Below are 19,812 nucleotides of genomic sequence, written 5' to 3'. Positions count from 1 at the left end.
ACAAAGTGAATATATATATATATATATATATATATATATATATATATATATATATAGTGGATATTTGACGTTTATATATTTGGAAATTGTATGCATATATATTTCATTGATATATTTTTCGTTTTAATGCAAAAAGATACGCACTTTATTCCTACTTCTCCACCCCCCCCCCATTTAAACATACGTACACACATCATATAAACTAATTGCATATATAAATATATATTTATATATCCGTAAATATATATTTATGTGAGTATACATTTATACAATTGTAAAATTGATTACATTTACACATACATAAAATTAGTGTATAACACACATACACACACACACACACATATAAATTGGTATATAGCGTACACATACATGTATATATATATAACATATATATACATATATAGATAATATAATTAATATGAAATTAATTACACATATATAAAACTTATTACACACATATTCATTCAGCTATTAACTGTATAAATTACGAAGGTAACTGCCCCGAAGTTTTCGTGAAAAACGGGATAATAACATACTCTGCTTTGATCAGATCATTTCGTAATAAATGAAAACTTAATTATTTATTCATTTTTTTTTAAAATATATATTTTTTTTACACTGGATTTAATATTTTATTGCTAAATAATTTAAAAAACAACTGATTTGCTGTAATTACGATATCAGTGCAATAATAACTGATAAATATAAAAAATATGTCCAATCAATCACCAACTACGTCATCGATCGATCATTACGAAAGTTCGATTATCAAATATCAATCCCATCTGAATCCATCGGCCGATGAAGACCCCTGGTGTTTGTTTTGTAGAACCAATTTGAAAACGGAACACATTCCGTATAAATATATATTTGACGAACACCAGCCCTTGGACGGTCTAATTGAGTCTCGCTTGGGCCTAGAGTTGGATACGACTTTACCGTCCGCTTATCTATGCCACAAGTGCGAGAGGGAACTTCAGCGAATGAGCTGGCGAGACGCGACCGCCCGTAAAGACGTGCAGGCCAAGTTGGAGTCTAATTTGCACCTCTGGCCGCCCCACTCGTCGCTGCCGGCTCCTGGCGAACGGGGGACTGTCTCGACAAACGCAGCAAGCGACCACCAGCGCCTCTTCAACCAGGACGCGTCGTCATCTTCGAGTTTTCAAAACCTGCAGTCCGGTGCCCGTGTTGACTCGGCTACAATGGCATCGCCGAGAGGTTTTAGAGATGCGAGAGAGGTTCAATTCCAGGCAGGGGAGATCAAGGAAGAACCTCATGACAACGAAGAAGACGATGTCGAAGAAGAGGAAGATGATGATGAAGAAGAAATAACTGGAGATACGACAACTTATATTCTTTACTCTACGCCCAGTGGCACGCTTGAAACTAGACTTGTGTCCCACGAAACATTACGTAGCCCGTCTCGTAAACGTAAGGGGAACAAGAAAAGAACTAGTCGGTACAGCGTCGGGGACAGTGAAAAAAACAGTGGTTCGGAATCAACCTCATTTTCCCAGGATTCAACCTATGGAGATGTACTTTCGTTATCCGTCCCTGACAGACTAAATAAGACCGACCGAATTAGTAGTATTATCAGTAGCAGTTACAACGCCAGCAGAGACCTGACAGTACTCGAACCCCAGTCTCTGGAAATGAACATACCCGAGGATGGGGAGACGAGAAGCTCAACGGCAACTACGACCCGACTTCGTTACGAACACCTCGAAGAAGGTGGGAAATTGGCTGAAGATGATGACTCTCGGGAAGAATCGGATGAAGACGCCATGACCACCACAACCACCACTACGACAACGACAACCATGACCACGCCGAAAGGAACCACCCAGTGGACAAAAACGAAAATAAAAACAATATGGGATGATGTCGATGAAGAAGAGGAAACCGAAGAAGTTGCCGTCGAAGTGGCTACCCCGACCACAACCTTACCTTCGTCGACAGAAGCTGCGGTTGCCGCTGCCAGTGCCGCGACCAAAAAAGCCTTTAGTCATAGTCCGGATACCCGCCGGAGAAAGCGAGAGAATCGCCAGTCGAGCAAAGAAAAGAATGATGAGGAGGGCGACGGAGTTGAGAAGAAAGCTAAAACTGACCGGTTTGAGAGTGAATTCCTCCAAGAAGATGACCCTTGTCGAAGTCCAGGAGTAGTTGATATGGATACCACAACCAGGACTACACAGTATTATGAGCAGAGCCGGATGGATTCCGGCCGGCCAAGATCACTTCAGCTGGCCGGAGACCATTTAGGAAACGTATGTTTATATCGTGGAAACTACGGTGATGTTGGACAAGACTATGGGGAAAGAGATCGACGCATAGACAGTATGACGTCCGCTGGGATCGATATGAAATATATGAGTCCAGATCAGGGCTGGCAATATTTACACGATAAACCTGGATCTAGCACGGTTGAGTGGTCAGAAAAAGAAGATGGGCGGCTTGAGTATTACAATAAAAACATGGAAGATATGGTGCATTCAAAAATTGAGGACGAGGACTACTATATGAGAAATAAAGAACAAGAAAAAGACAAAAAACAACAAGAAGAAGAGAAAGAGAAGGAGAGTGGTGTAAATTATAGAGAGAAAGGAGAACATAGAGAAATAGAGGAAGAAAGAATGATGGAAACTAAAGTAGAAAAAAGAGAGTCGTACGCGAGTCAGTTTTACTCACAACAAGGTATTGACGTGTGCCAAGAATTTCCTTTCTCGTCACCCGATCAACAAACTGGTAATTACCGAAGCGATGTCGGGGTGGAAGGTGACGTACGTGTGGACGGTGGCTACAGACTGGACGAGAACAGAACAGCAACTATTATCAACTCGTCATTAGGGTATCAATCAACCGAGTTTAATAGCGATTACCCACCTTACCCGGGCAAGCAAAGCGAGAACGCAAAAGAACACTGGTCGAGCAGTTCGACGACGGATCGTAACATCGACGTGGACAGAGGTCAGATGCCAAAAGCCGGGGTCACAACAACCACGTACGATAGGTGGACGGACGACGGCTCACTAGCGAAAACTTACCCGAAAGAGCGCGACCAGACTCGGTCGGGTTTGGAACGTGTGACGGACTTGAGAGACGATTCTTGCGAGGAGATGTATTCGGCGGAGGAAGGGTCGTCTTGGGACGGTGCTGGTTCGTCGAAGAATCAAGGGGGAGGACAGAAGGGAGGAGGTGGAGATGAAGCATCTGGGTCAGGCTCCCCATCAAATTTGAGGAGGCAGGGTTCAAAGGAGAGTCGATCGGGCGGCCGGCATCGAAAAAGGCGACATAAAGGTAGAAAACGTGATCGGTCCAAAGACAGCGTGAACTCGAATGATTCCAGCAGCGGCAGCAGTAATCCCGTGATGCAACCCCACGAGGAGACTGGAGGAGGCGAAGAGGAGCGAGAGGTCGGGTTGGCACACCGCGAGAAGGGGCAGGTCAACCCGACAACAAGTGTCGAGGAAGGAGATGTCGTAACAGCTATGGCAACATGCAGCGGGCGGATGGAAGAGGAAGAAGTCGAAGAAGTTGGGGAGGGTGGCGGTGTCCCACCGACAGTCGAATGGCAGGAGAAGGTAGAAGAGAGCAATGCGGGCGCAACAACACCGGGGCACCACTTATGGACGACTGTAGCCGGTGACACCACCGACGAGAGGGGTGGGAGCACTGCTTCACCTGAAACTTATCACTCACCGACGACAGAGTTAGCTTACAAACACTACCCCGACGATTACAGTCAGAGGTATTACGACGACGGTGGTGGCGGCGGTGTTCGCGACGGCGGCGGCGGTGGTGGTGGTTACGAAGAGACCGGTAATAACAACAACGACAACTTCGAGGGGGAAGAGAAGAATCTTGACGAAGACAACAACAACAACAACAACAACGGTTTTAATAACTCTAATGACGAGTTTTGCAGCGTCGATCGAGAAGCAACCAGACTTACCGAGGAGACGCTTGTCGCTGCCTCTTTTACGGGAGACTCCTGGGGAGCAAACCCAGCCAGTTGCAATCCAATTGACAATTACCAACAATACGAGGGTCCCGAGGATAAAAATACTGACCGAAATTACGGCCAGGTGCCCGGCTCTGAACAATCACCGTCAACCCTAAACAACAAATCATTAGAAGACCCCTCTTCTCCTCCACTCGGTGGGGACTACAGCTCCCCTGATACTGTTGACAAAACGCAACCAGACGCTGATTACATTAGCCCGACATCACACAGTTTAGAAGAGAGCTGTCCCACGGTAAAACTCGTCTCTCCAACCATGGATTACCAAGATACTAAAACAGACAGCGATACGAACGCCATCTACACAGACAACATTGGAACTAATACCGATGTGAATGCGGACACCATCCGGATTGACACTGATTATGATTTGAACAACACTTCGACCCTTGAGGAAAATTCAAACATGGATAATAACCAGTTTGACTGTTCGGACAATCTGGATGATAATGTCGTCGGACATTCTGACAACGCTGATGCTGACCAAGTCCCACAGTTTGACAATATGGATTCGTACAAGGAAGACTATTCGGTCAATATATATGATGATCAAATCCAACATTCTGACAGACTTGATACTAACGAAGTCGAACAATCTAGCAATGTGGATGCCAATCAGAATCAATATTCATACATGGAACAATCTGAAAATATTGATGCTAACAATATGGATTCAAACCAGTTCCAATATTCCGAGAATACAGATTCTAACCCAGTTGAATATTCATATAATATGGATTCTAGCCAGGGGCAATATTCTGACAATACGGATGGCAACCCGGTGGAATATTCATACAATATTGATTCTAGCCAGGGACAATATTCTGACAATATGGATGGCGATGCCGTAAAATATTCATACAATATGGATTCTAGCCAGGGACAATATTCTGACAATACGGATGGTAACCCGGTGGAATATTCATACACTATGGATTCTAGCAAGGACCACTATTCTGACCACACGGATGGCGACCCCGTGGAATATTCATACAATATCGATTCTAACCAGGGTCAATATTCCGAGAATACGGATGGCAACCAGGTGGAGTATTCATACACTATGGATTCTAGTCAGCGACAATATTCTGACAACACGGGTGACGATCGTGTCGAATATTTAGATAGCATGGATTCTAACAAGGTCGAATATTCATATAATGTCGATTCGAACCAGGGCCAATATTCTGAGAATGCAGATGTTGACCCAGTTGAAATCTTAGACAATACGAATTCTAACCAGGTCGAATTTTCATACAATATTGATTCCAACCAGCCCGAATCTGGAAGGTATTTGAACGCGGACGCTACCATCACAGCGGAGACCAGCGACACCCAATGGAGAGAGCCGAACCTTGGAACTGACAATTTGAACGAAGGTTCAGAAATTAGAGATGATTATGAAAGTTATCACAAAGAATTCGGTTACACTGGTGAAACGGATTCTATTGGTAATAGAGGCTTCGTTTCAAACTACAACGCTTATGAAACTTCGAACCCAATGGATCAGTCGCCAATGAAAACCGAAGATGTAGCAGATTTCGAGAAAGCGCCATCTATCGATGAATGGGCCGGTTACAAAGATGGTGAATATGGCGATGAGCAAACACAGTCGTTTAACAAAGAGATAAACCAAGAAGAGCAAACTATGAATTGGAACGAGTCGCTTGAAAGTAAAGAAAGTTACGAAGATGGTTATGTGGCCAAAATTGAAACTTGGAGTCCGGTGGGTAGCGATGCTCAGAAAGAAGAGGGAGACGCCGAGGACGATGGGAATAGAAATTACAGTAACGATTATAATGTCACCTTCGAGACAGATAACGCGTACGGGCAACAAGATGGCGAGAAGTATGGAGGGGAATACAATCAAACTTACACGGACGATTCCAATAGAAATATCGAATTCGAAGTCGAAGCGAAAGAATCGTACAATAAAGAATACGAGATGTCGGAATCAAAACTGAACGACTATTCGGCGAATGACGCCTACACACGACAGGATACATATCCGCGTTATGGTGACAGCACTCCTGTCGAAACCAAATACATTGTCGAGGCGGGAGAAAGTCAAGATTATGGCGATAAAACTGGCGAATATAGCGGTGATACTAACGCCACCTACAATATTGAAGAAAGCGGATACTCCGTTACTGACTATGACGTCGATAAAGGAGATTATATAGACGAGCGACTGGTGGATCCGCTGGATAAAGATACCGACGAACCGTTAGAAAAAAATAGCGACTTTAAAATCGAAGAAGTCGACCTCAAAGAGAATTCTACTGAGTATGATATGAAGGAAAGTCCCGTTGATCAGGGGACGAGTTATGCCCAAGATGTTGATGACGAAGATGCCTGTTTCGGTGTAGACAATATGGCTGCTTTTGGCAATCAAGATTGGAACTTCAGTCAACAGGAAGATGAGAAGGAGGCCGGCATTGAAAGAGATACACCTGAGGAGCTTTCCTGGCAAAGTACTTCGTCTGCCCCAGCAGATTGTTCAGCCAGGAGGCCTGTTGATCTACACCTTACAAGCACGATATACAACGAAAATACTCTGACAGTTGGGCAGGAGTTTGATAATGGAAATACTCTAACGGTTGAGCAGGAGCTCGACTACGAAAAGCAATCTCCGGTAGAAAGTAACAACGTCGAGTATAGTGTATCTTCGCCTGTACAGGAAATACAGAGTAGTCCGTATAGCTCCCCTAGCGAGAAAAAAGACGAAACACAAGGAGAGGTGGTCGAAAGTCTGGCGGAACAAAATATTTATTCGATGAATGAAACAACTGGCGATGGAACTGGACAGGAAAGCGAAACCCCTGAACAGTTCCAGGGTGATGATATCATTTCTCACAATGTAACTAGCGTATGTTACGCAGCTGTTATAAGCCCGCGAGGTACAGGAGTTGAAGAAGAGGTTCTAATGGTCCAAACTGATGAGACTGAAGAAATTCCAATCGTGCCCGAGATTCGAACTCGTATTATAAATGGGAGACAACCATTCGACGATTCCCGTTACTCATCAATGTATGATGAAGATATGATTACATCCCTTGATGGCTCTTCATCAATAGGACCCGCATGGAGTTCATTCAGCGCTCAGTACGAGGTAGATGGTGTGGTCGAAGCAAGGCTAGAGGCTGTGGAGGAGGCCGTGATTGTACCTTCAGTACGTGGCGACGTGAATGATAGCTACAGTTATGGGTACGGTTTGATGACGATGGATGCTGTTGGAGAAGGCGAGGCTGTATTAGACACAGAGGGTGAATTGAAACTGCTCCCAATGGGGGTCAGGGATGAGCCGGGCGGAAGCAGCTTCCCGGATGGATCCTCTGAGTGTAATCAGGCCGGCTTGCCGAACAACAGCGGCGAGTTTGCGGACACATCGGAAGGGGGCTCTTTTCTGGATGTAGCGGGTGACACAGAACAGAAGAGGTGGGTGTGTTTCGAGTCCAGCGAGAATAAAGCACCTTCAGCCATCGGTGTGATACCGCAAATTGAACGTCTGAGATACGGAGTCAGGGTTCGATCGGGGCATGCAGGTAGGAACGATTTTCTTTAGTATTTTTATTTAATGTTTCTTTTTTGTGTTGGATGGTGATCTTAGAATATGACTTCAATTTTGTCTTCATGAAACTTTTCTCACCCATCTTTCTCTGTCTATATCTATCTATCTATCTATCTATCTATCTATCTATCTATCTATCTATCTATCTACCTATAATTTAATCATAGTTCATCTATGCAACTCTATCTCTCTACCTCCCCCCTCTCTCTCTCTCTTTAAACTGAAATTTAAGCCATTATCAGCGTACAAACAAGAAGGCTAGGCATATAAAACCAACAATCGGTTCTTTTATATGGCAGGAGCGCCTTCTAAATGGATGTTTCTGTTTAGAGCACAACTGATTCATGATACTTGTAATTTTGCATTGTAAACCATCTTATATAAATTGCATTGTAAACCATCTTATATATAAAAAAAGCCATCTTATATAAAAATAATTTTATAAAACCAACAGCAGGTCATCTACAGTGCTATGTAGCCTACAATGTATTGCGGATTAAGTTACTGCGGGAGGCATAGGAACTCTAGGAGTACCGCAATAGATCCCCAACTCGAGCAGGCGATTAATCGATTTGATTGAAAAATAGGGCGATTTTACTGATTCGTTGGTCATCATTCAATCACGAGTAAGGTCAGGTATCTTTGCTAGTATATATATATATATATATATATATATATATATATATACACACACTTAGATTATATATTACGTATATTATGTTGATATTTTTTGTTTCAGTATTTACTTACAGAACGTACTCAGCGCACATGAGTAGATCTGGGTAGTGTATAAACATTCTTATGGAGAATTAGCTACGCACACATGCACACGCACACACAAACACACACACACACACACGCGCACGCGCGCACACCCATCCATATATATATATATATATATATATATATATATATATATATATATACACACAATGAAATGAGAATTACAATTAAGTTTACAAAGATAATAAAAAATAGCAAACTTAAAATATATTATAAATATTAAAGACTTAATATTTATAAATTAATCCTAAGCAGATGTAAAAGCTCAATAAAACTAAATAGAAAATAGAGCTTATAATAAGAACAAAGAATTTATAAAGCATGGTAAAACACTTTAACAAGAGTTAAAAACATATTTAATTTTCAAAAAGAAGACACAAATTATATATATATATATATATATATAATTTGTGTCTCCTTTATATATATATATATATATATATATATATATATATATATATATGATGAGAATGATGGAAATAGTATTCCGACGAAATAGAGAAATAAAAAGAAACAAACCGAGTTATGTGTTCATCAATGTATCGTCTTTATTTCTAGACTTCCTCTGGAAGAATGCAATTAAGAAAACAAAAACACGAGTACAAATATTTGAACATTTTCTTGTAAAAAGTGTGACGCTGTTCCATTTCCTTCTTATTTCTTTATTTCTGTCTGTCTGTCTCTCTCTCCACACACACACACACACACACACACACACACACACACACACACACATATATATATATATATATATATATATATATATATATATATAGTATAACTAAAAGAAAACGCAATTGCAAATTCTCTTCTGATTTCCGGATTTTGTAATCATGCCGATATTCCTTTATTTTCTTGTAAAGTCAATGAGTTCCCATTCTTCTGATGAGTTAAGGGCGGAATAAATTTAAAAAATTGACATAATAATTACATGAATAATTCTCCGCTACGAAACAGGTGCAGTCAAGAATTGAACATTTTAACATGCTTAAAGAAATAAACGGTAAGATTGACAACATCTTTAAATTTAGAATACATAATTTTTATCATTTGTTTGTATACGCTCTGTAGTTTTACATCGAGCTTCATAAATGAAAGGATTGGTATGAATAAAGGGTGAACTATAATTGAAGATGCATATGATTTTACTTCCTTCTTTCCCCTTACTTTCTTCATCTCTATGTCACTAACTGTTAAATAACATTTTTGATGCAAGTATGATTAATTTCATATTTGTAGTTTCTTTTAATGCATTAACCTGCAAAACTTTTGCAAACCTCTTTCCTCTAATAAGAAAAATGGCATTTTCCGAAACTGGAATAAGGTATTTCTTGTGTATTTGTACTCCTTTACGGATAATTAAAATTTTGTATACCTTCCTTATAGGTTTATAATGTCATTTAGAAAATTTGAAAACATTTTCAATAATAATATTTTTCTGTTATATATATATATATACATATATATATATATATATATATATATATATATATATATATATATATATATATATATATATTTCTCTCTCTCTCTCTCTGTCTATATATATATATATATCAGTGAATTTATATCTATCTACCTATCTATCTATCTATCTATCTATCTATCTATCTATCTATCTATGTGTTTATATTTATCTATATATCTGTTATCTCAGTTCATATACTCACCAAGGTGTGTCATTTTCATTTTCACTACCTCCCCATTTTTCTCTCTCTGTTCTTGTTTTTTACGTCCCCCCTCTTTCTCTCACTAGGAAACCTTTACCAGCACTGTTATATCAAAGCAAAACATAAAACACGTGAACATATGTATAAACATTCTTTGATTTTGACAGCATAACAAAATAATAATGTTCGCACATTTTTTTTTTGCAATCGTAATCTGATTACTTTATTATATAACAAGCTAGCCGTGCTGCCCGGCATTGTCCAGGTGTTTGGAGGTGTGTGCTGAGCAAAAAAAAAAAAAAGTTAAAAATAATAAAAAAAATAAGTTATAGTAAGCAGGCTCGAACCCGTGACACGAAGACGGAAAAGAAAATGAAAGAAAATCTGACGTCTTACCGCTACTCCATGACGCGACCGGAAGTACGGAAAGTTAAAATTAGGTTAAGTCAATTCAACCGATACGATGACTTGGAAAAATGGCTCGCAAAAAAAAAAAGGACCCCTTTTTTGTAGAAAACTGTCTTGTTGAGGATGAAGGAATTAATGTTTTGGGCCAATTTTTCGATATTTGTCGTTCGAGATGTCGTGGTTCAAAATGATACCGATCTTGTAAAAATCCATCGTCTCTGTCGAAAGTTTTAGGCATACATACATACATACATACATACATACATACATTTAAACAGACAGGTGGGATTTATATTATAGACTAGCAGGGCTACCCGGCGTTGCTCGGGACCGTATAAACAATGAAAAAAACAAAAGCAGATATTGAACATATGTTTTATTCTTAGGGGAGAGGAATCTTTCAGCGTTACAAACAAACATTTTTCTTTTATATATATAGAAAATGACAGGTTTTTTGGGGGTCCCCCTAGAAGATAACTGATCAGTTGACCAACTTCTAGTGGTCCGTTTGACGTGAAATTTCGATATTTGTCATCCGGGTGATGGGGCTTCGATATGATATCAAATTTGTCAAGTTTGGTTTCGTCTTTCAAAAGTTTTAGCGTTACAAACAAACATACATACATACACACAGACGTTTGGCTTTTATATATATAGATGTCCTTTGAAACATCGTTTATAAACAAAATAAATAATGTTAAAATTTCGGAACTGAATGGTTATTAACCGATGGATTCGGCATAACTAAACGCAACAGCAACACGTGTGCCAACAGTAGGTTCAACGCAAGTTTGTTAAAAAGTCTGACAGTAAAGTGGTCTTAAACAATCTAGCAAACAAAATTGCAAATAAGCAAGATTATTGATGTGCCCGGCATTGCCCGGTATTAAACGTAACGTTAAATTCCTTTTAAAACATGAGTAAAAAAAAAAATGGAATACAACTGAGACATGTGCATGCGAATATTATGTTTTTTTCTAACCAGTTAACTTCTTGTACATAAAAAAAATACTCGAGCTGAGATCGAAACCAAAATCCAAAGACAATGAGTCAAGTACGATAACCATTAGGTCAGCTTGACAAGTTGCAAAAAAGTGTTTTCAAACCTACTTATTCTTAATATAATGTAAACGATTCGGGCATGCAGACTCGTGAAACAGTCGACAAACAGATAAAAATCCAATCACCCCCCAAGTATTAAATTTTCAGTTTTGACCCCTTAGCAGCCCCTTTTCTGGACGAAGCCCGATTTAAAAGATTTCTACGTGTCTGAATACTCTATATACTAAATTTCAAGTTTGTAGATAAAAAATTCGTTGAGTATATTGGTTGAGAAGTGTCCTCACAGACATACACATTCTCACTTTTATAGATATACTGGCAGTCCCGCCCGGCTTTGCTCAGGCCCTATGTACTGTTCATAACTTTATGTGCATATATGTATATATATTAAAAATGCAAATATATACGATAATGCCTTTCTATGTGACTTCCTTAACTACCATAGAGAAAAGTTGGTAGAGACCGCAGAGGTCATTTTTAAAACTTTGACCACAACTTTGACCCCTTAACATTTATTGTTTCGAGCTCAAATTAAATTATAATGTTTGATCCATGTCCACGTAACCTATATCTAAAATTTCAAGTGTTTAGACACAAAATTGGCGGAGGAGAATTGTAGAGTCTGCAAATGTCAACTCTGTAAACTTTGACATCTTGCCAGTCAAAATTTCGCCCAAATCTGATTAAAAAAGCTTGCTGAAAGTTTGAATACCTTTTATGTAAAATTTCAAATGTTTAGACACAAAATTGGCGGAGGAGAATTGTAGAGTCTGCAAATGTCAACTCTGTAAACTTTGACATCTTGCCAGTCAAAATTTCGCCCAAATCTGATTAAAAAAGCTTGCTGAAAGTTTGAATACCTTTTATGTAAAATTTCAAATGTTTAGACACAAAATTGGCGGAGGAGAATTGTAGAGTCTGCAAATGTCAACTCTGTAAACTTTGACATCTTGCCAGTCAAAATTTCGCCCAAATCTGATTAAAAAAGCTTGCTGAAAGTTTGAATACCTTTTATGTAAAATTTCAAATGTTTAGACACAAAATTGGCTGAGTTATTTGGTAGAGTCCGCAGATATCATTTTTTTTAAATTTTGACCCCAATTTTGACCCCTTAACGTTTACTATTTTGAGTTCAAGTAAAATTATAAAGTTAGATCCATGCCCAAGTAACCTATATTTAAATTTCATGTGTTTAGACCCAAAATTGGCGGAGGAGTTTGGTAGAGTTCTCAAATGTCAAATCGTTGAATTTTGACCCCTTAACAGCAAAATTTCTGGCCGAAACCCAATTAAAAAGATTTTCCCAAATCTCAATAATCTGTATGTCAAATTACGAGTCTGTAGACCGAAAATTGACAGAGTTGTTTGGTAGGGAAATGTAAACACGTAAACACACAGACACACACAGACACACACAGACACACACACACACACACACACACACACACACACACACACACACACACACACACACATTTTCACTTTTATAAATGTATAGATAGATTTGATTTTAACAAAACAGAATTGCGATTTAATATTTAATATCTGATTTTTAGAGGCATAATGTTGTAAAGAAAGTTCTTTTCAACCGAAAATGTACAAGTGATGATGCAGTCTATCATCCAGTTTAGCAATGCAATAAAGAATTGTAGTAAATTAAAAAAAAGAAAGCAATGGGGATTCGGTATTTGGCTCCCTCCCTCGGTGGAATGAATTGATATCAGAGTTCGAAACTGGAGTTTAAAGAGCTAGCATGCTAGAGGTAGAGCAATCTGGCCAGCAAAACATGCCCGGATAGTGACCGGCATTCCCCAATAGGGACGTCTCAGGCGATTAGCAACAAACTAGCCTATTCTCTAAGGGAGAACACAAAGCTTCACAGGACCAAAGCCATATTGCAGGGGTCACCAAACGAGGAGGGCATATTACTGTCTTTTTATTGCTATGCGGGTCAAAATAAAAATAAAATTAATTCGACGCGTTTTATGATGTTTTGCTTTTTAATTTTACTTTTCAGAGAAATTTTTCTCCCAAACTCCAGTCTTTTAATCATTTTCTGAAAAATAAATAAATAAATAAATAAAAAAATAAATAAATAAATAAATAAATAAAAATTAAAAAATCACCACACTATTTTCACACATTTCCATTTAAATTTTTTCCTGAATATTTTTACATTTTCCATAAGAGCTCCGCAGGGACGATTGAAAACTTTAGTGGGCCGAATCTGGCATGCGGGCTGTAGTTTGGATACCCTTGCCTTAGTTAAAAGGGAACAAGTCATCGCAACAAAGGTTGATATTCCATTGGCTTTTGTACCAAGAGTAAACCCCCGGACACTAACAATACAGGCGCCAACAGTACATTCAAGCGCAAGTCTGTTAAAAATGTCTGACTACAAAGTGGTTGTAAACAATCTAGCAAGTAAAATACACGCATCAACAATACTCTGACATTTGGGAAGGTACCATTAGTGTTTTTTTTTTGTTTTTTTAGTAATGGGATACGAAAGGTTTCATTTATTTGCATTCTCTTTTTTAGAGAGAATTTTTAAAAATAATTTTGAATGAAATTTCCCAGTTATTTGTGGGAACAGAGCAAATAATAATCGTCACTGTTGTCGCAAAATAAATTCATGATTTTGAAGCCTTTAAGTTTTCGCGAGTATTAATATTTATAGACAAAGGTCAAGTATTATGGTTCACTGGTTTTTGTAAAGCAAAGAGGAAACTATTTACAAAAAATGAAATTGAAACAAATGCGCAATTCTTGGAAAAGTATGTTGTTTCGTTGCAGACGAGGATATTTGACGTCATTATGGTTTTGCTAATTGATTCAATCCTTCCATCTTCTGTAATTTCGTTTAACAAAATATGTACATGTTTAGAAAAATACTTTAATGAAAGTATGCCCTCTATTTACTTGCTTATATACGGCATAATCCCGTTGGCACACTGAAGTTAAGCAACGCTGAGTCTGGTCAGTACCAGATGGGTGACCATTTCTGAATATCAGGCACTTTATGTAGGCAGAGGTATATTGTCATCTCCCCCTGAACGGTATGTACTTGCAACTAGGGGCCGCTTGTGAACATGATATTCCCATGAAGTTTTTCAAATGGGGGAAGCTCGTTCAACCCACCTAGGCTGCATGTCACTAACATTTATTTCCCCCCTCTCCCCTACGTAGGTAGAGTTAGGTTTTAAATGGTCGGTTTTTATCATAAAAGAAAATACTGCTCTCCACAAAGGAGCACTCTGGATTGAGAAAAAACTAAAAATTACCTCAGTCTATTAAGACCTCTCCTTCACTGACCAGTAACAGAAAAGATGAAGCCCAGTATCAGAATAGATACTTCACCTTGCTCCTAACCATGTAATTTAGAAAATCAGTTTTGCTATAAAATCGATAAGACATCTTTTACTAAATCATGAAATTTAAATCCCATAGATATTTTCGTTTTTTGATCCCTCCACAAAAGGAGGGTCGATCTGTAAATTCACCTTTGCCCGTCCGTTCGTCCGTTCGTCCGTCCGTTCGTGTGTCCGCACTTTTCTCAATGACTACAACTTAGAATTTTTTGAAATTTTGCAGAAACATTCAACATGATATGAGTAAAAAAGTAACAGAACGGATTTTCAGGGAGAACTCTGGTTGACACCCCCTCCCCACGGGTGCCTTTCGGGTTAAAATGGCTAAAATTGACAATTTTGTGCTTATTAAAAAAAACTGATGCCTTGGATTTTTATAAAACTCTCGGAAAAATTGTAACTAACTTATTTCTATGTAATTTTTGTTTTTCTATACTTCGCAATAACTCTTGGGTTTGCCCCAGGGGCTCTTTTAGGGCTAATAAAAACACTCAATTTTTGGGACTATTTTACCATATTTGTCCAAAATTTTCTGTGTATGTCTATTTAGCAGTTTTGCATGGTGCTGAACTCAAATTTAAATATGTTTAGGCACTATTTGTCCATTTTCACCAGGATTTGACGTCCCCTGGGGAATTTTGGAGCTAAATGGGGGGGGGTCAAATGCTGAACTTAGTCATATTTTTATGCCTCGTTCACTGTGCACTCACAGGGACCATGCATGCTTCACTTGTTTTTCACTTCTAAATTTATAAATAAGTATTTGTCCCGACCAGGTGTTATTTGTTTCTGTTTTTAAACTATGTCGTCTTTTTTCGAAAATATTTTTGTTAAACAAAGACAAGTATTTCTGCATTCACGAATACCAGGTAACGCCTTTTTATTAATTTTATTTTTTAAAAAAGATTACGTATGTATAAAAATAATTCTAACGCGGTCAAAATATGTTTTGAAGCAATTAAATCGAACTGCATATTATTGTTCTTAAGAATACACGGCAACAATGCACCAAAAGAACTGATGGATCATAATTTTGTCTCGATGGCAAAAATCGATAAATAGATTGATTTACTTTGTATATTAGTTGACTTTGTATTAAGATAATACGATAATACAGAACAATAGAATTGTTGGTTCATTGTTAAATAGATTTTCTTGTTCATTGTAAAATAAAATTTTGGTTGATTGTAAAATAAAATTTTTGGTTCATTGTGAAATAATTTCTTTGGTTCATTGTAAAATAGAATTCTTAGTCGATTGTAAAATAGACCTTTTGGTTCATTGTAAAATAATTCTTTGGTTCATTGTAAAATATTTTGTGTATCATTATAAAATAGAATTTTCGGTTCACTGTAAAAATAGATTTTTTGGTTTATTGTAAAATAGAATTTTTCGTTGATTGTAAAATAGAACTTTTGGTTCATTGTAACATACTTTTTTTGTTCATTGTAAACAAATTTTTGGTTGATTGTAAAAATAGATTTTTTGGTTCATAGCAAAAAAAATATTTTTGTTCATTGTAAAAATAGATTTTTTTGGTTCATTGTAAAATAGTTTTTTTAGTTCATAAAGAAAAAAAGATTTTTTGGTTCATTGTGAAAATACAAGTTTTGGCATGCTGGAAAAAATAGATTTTTTAGTTCATTGTAACATATCATTTTTGGTTCATTTTAAAAATATAATTTTCGGTTTATTATGAAAATAGAACCTTGGTTCATTTTAAGAATATAATTTTCAGTTCATTATGAAAATAGAACCTTGGTTCATTTTAAAAATATAATTTTTGGTTCATTATAAAAATAGAACCTTCGTTCATTTTAAAAATATAATTTTCAGTTCATTATGAAAATAGAACCTTGGTTCATTTTAAAAATACAATTTTCGGTTCATTATGAAAATAGAATCTGGGTTCATTTTAAAATACAATTTTAAATTCATTATGAAAATAGAACCTTGGTTCATTGTAAAAATATAATTTTCGGTTCATTATGAAAATAGAACCTTGGTTCATTTTAAAAATACAATTTTCGGTTCATTATGAAAATAGAACCTTGGTTCATTTTAAAATACAATTTCCGGTTCATTATGAAAATAGAACCTTGGTTCATTGTAAAAATATAATTTTCGGTTCATTATGAAAATAGAACCTTGGTTCATTTTAAAATACAATTTCCGGTTCATTATGAAAAAAAGAACCTTGGTTCAGTGTAAAAATATAATTTTCGGTTCATTATGACAATAGAACCTTGGTTCATTTTAAAATACAATTTCCGGTTCATTATGAAAATAGAACCTTGGTTCATTTTAAAAATATAATTGTCGCTTCATTATGAAAATAGAAGCTTGGTTCATTTTAAAAATATAATTTCCGGTTCATTATGAAAATAGAACCTTAGTTCATTGTAAAAATATAATTTTCGGTTCATTATGAAAATAGAATCTTGGTTCATTTTAAAATACAATTTTCGGTTCATTATGAAAATAGAACCTTGGTTCATTGTAAAAATATAATTGTCGGTTCATTATGAAAATAGAACCTTAGTTCATTGTAAAAATATAATTTTCGGTTCATTATGAAAATAGAACCTTGGTTCATTTTAAAATATAATTTCCTGTTCATTATGAAAATAGAACCTTGGTTCATTTTAAAAATATAATTGTCGGTTAATTATGAAAATAGAACCTTAGTTTATTGTAAAAATATAATTTTCGGTTCATTATGAAAATAGAACCTTGGTTCATTTTAAAATATAATTTCCGGTTCATTATGAAAATAGAACCTTGGTTCATTAAAAAAATATAATTGTCGGTTCATTATGAAAATAGAACCTTGGTTCATTGTAAAAATACAATTTCCGGTTCATTATGAAAATAGAACCTTGTTTCATTGTAAAAATATAATTTTCGGTTCATTATGAAAATAGAACCTTGGTTCATTGTAAAAATATAATTTTCGGTTCATTATGAAAATAGAACCTTCGTTCATTGTAAAAATATAATTTTCGGTTCATTATGAAAATAGAACCTTCGTTCATTTTAAAATACAATTTTCGGTTCATTATGAAAATAGAACCTTAGTTCATTGTAAAAATATAATTTTCGGTTCATTATGAAAATATAATCTTGGTTCATTTTAAAATACAATTTTTGGTTCATTATGAAAATAGAACCTTTGTTCATTGTAAAAATATAATTTTCGGTTCATTATGAAAATAGAACCTTGGTTCATTGTAAAAATATAATTTTCGGTTCATTATGAAAATAGAACCTTGTTTCATTGTAAAAATATAATTTCCGGTTCATTATGAAAATAGAACCTTCGTTCATTGTAAAAATATAATTTTCGGTTCATTATGAAAATAGAACCTTCGTTCATTGTAAAAATATAATTTTCGGTTCATTATGAAAATAGAACCTTCATTCATTGTAAAAATATAATTTTCGGTTCATTATGAAAATAGAACCTTCGTTCATTGTAAAAATATAATTTTTTGGTTCATTATGAAAATAGAACCTTCGTTCATTGTAAAAATATAATTTTTTGGTTCATTATGAAAATAGAACCTTCGTTCATTGTAAAAATATAATTTTTTGGTTCATTATGAAAATAGAACCTTCGTTCATGGTATTGCTTGTTATTTACCAGATAGTTCACTTTTCTTTGAATTGAAAACAGGCGTTTTTTTACACCCAAATACTAAATTCTGTTAAAAGTTTATTTTATCACGTGAGAATTATATACGGACGTAAGGTTATTGATAGGATTAAGGAAAAGAAAGTTATGAGGGGCTTACCACTCAGACCTAGAGTTAGTCGTATGGGAAAGCATAATTATTTTACTAACCATTCATCATGTCGAAAAAAATGAGAACGCATAGAATTTTTTTTCGTTAACTGCTCTAATGAGTAGGTAGGCTTTGTCTATCGCCTGACTCTTATACTCCTCCTTTTTTGTCTATTAGCAAGACATAGAATTACCATCACACGCACTCCCCATGCTTTATGTCGATTATCGCCTAGGATGTCGTCCCACCATCTTTCTCTCACACTGGAGAAATTGTGGACATTTGCTTGACGTTTTTTTCTTCACACGATTACATTGAGTCGGTCTTGTCTGACAGGTGAAGTGTACAGGTTTGACACCTTATATGGCTGCTATGTCCGACTGACCGGACAGGAGCCCTAATTCGTAGGAAGTATTAAGAGCCACTGCTTTATCATCAGTTGTATAATATCAGGTTAATTGTAGTACCATGTTGCACGTGGAAAGGGACCTCGCACTTATCTCCGGTGGGCTTCCCAAAGCCACAACCTCATAAATGAAGACTCGAGTAATGGTTTACTTGTGTAGGATTACTGCCATTAGGCAAGCACTTAATTTAAATACAATGTAAACAGACATCTTGTTTAACTCCCTAGTTGGAGTGTCCTTGTAGATATGGTCTCTAATTAACTGTAACCCCTTGCTTCTTGCAATTTGTCGAATTTGGGGTAAATATGAGTTAAAATAAGAATAGAATTACCCCGAAATGAGGGATCGTTTCTCAAACAAAACAGCTTTGCACCACTTTTATGACCTCTTATGAATATTAAAATGAAGATGTAATGCTTATTATCATATCATCCATTTGTCAAGAATCCTTATTCTAATGTTGTCCAGTTTTCATTACATTATTTTGATTCTAGAACATGGCTTCAATTTATGGCTGGAGAGATTTCAAGAGATTTGCTTAATTTGTGTCGAATGGAAATTAATCGAAAATTAAAGCGATCTAAAATATGTGAATTTTCATATTGAGAGATTATATCCCTAAAACACATTAAAATACCCCAAATAAAATTCGAGGATATTTATAAATTTATGTCTAACTTACAGGACCCGTGGAAATTCAACAGAATGAGAAATATATTGAATCAGCAACTATG

General features: G+C 36.4%; 1 protein-coding gene across 3 annotated transcripts in view; it reads left to right on the top strand.

Annotated features, from left to right (window-relative positions):
- Positions 1–575: 575 nt before the first annotated feature.
- The window catches only part of LOC145265394 (uncharacterized), a 101,849-nt gene continuing 82,612 nt past the window's right edge, over positions 576–19,812 (top strand). For all 3 annotated transcript variants that reach the window (XM_080121213.1, XM_080121211.1, XM_080121210.1), the window contains exon 1: positions 576–7,566. In XM_080121213.1, the coding sequence (XP_079977339.1) occupies positions 714–7,566 (6,853 nt within the window). In that variant the 5' untranslated portion in view covers positions 576–713. The remainder of the gene's footprint in view (positions 7,567–19,812) is intronic.

This window comes from Euprymna scolopes, chromosome 40 (assembly GCF_053919585.1).
Source record: "Euprymna scolopes isolate OS-2025 chromosome 40, ASM5391958v1, whole genome shotgun sequence".
Classification (NCBI taxonomy): Eukaryota; Metazoa; Mollusca; class Cephalopoda; order Sepiida; family Sepiolidae; genus Euprymna; species Euprymna scolopes.
Note: the sequence above shows the minus strand (reverse complement) of the source record. Positions and strands in the feature narration are given on the sequence as shown.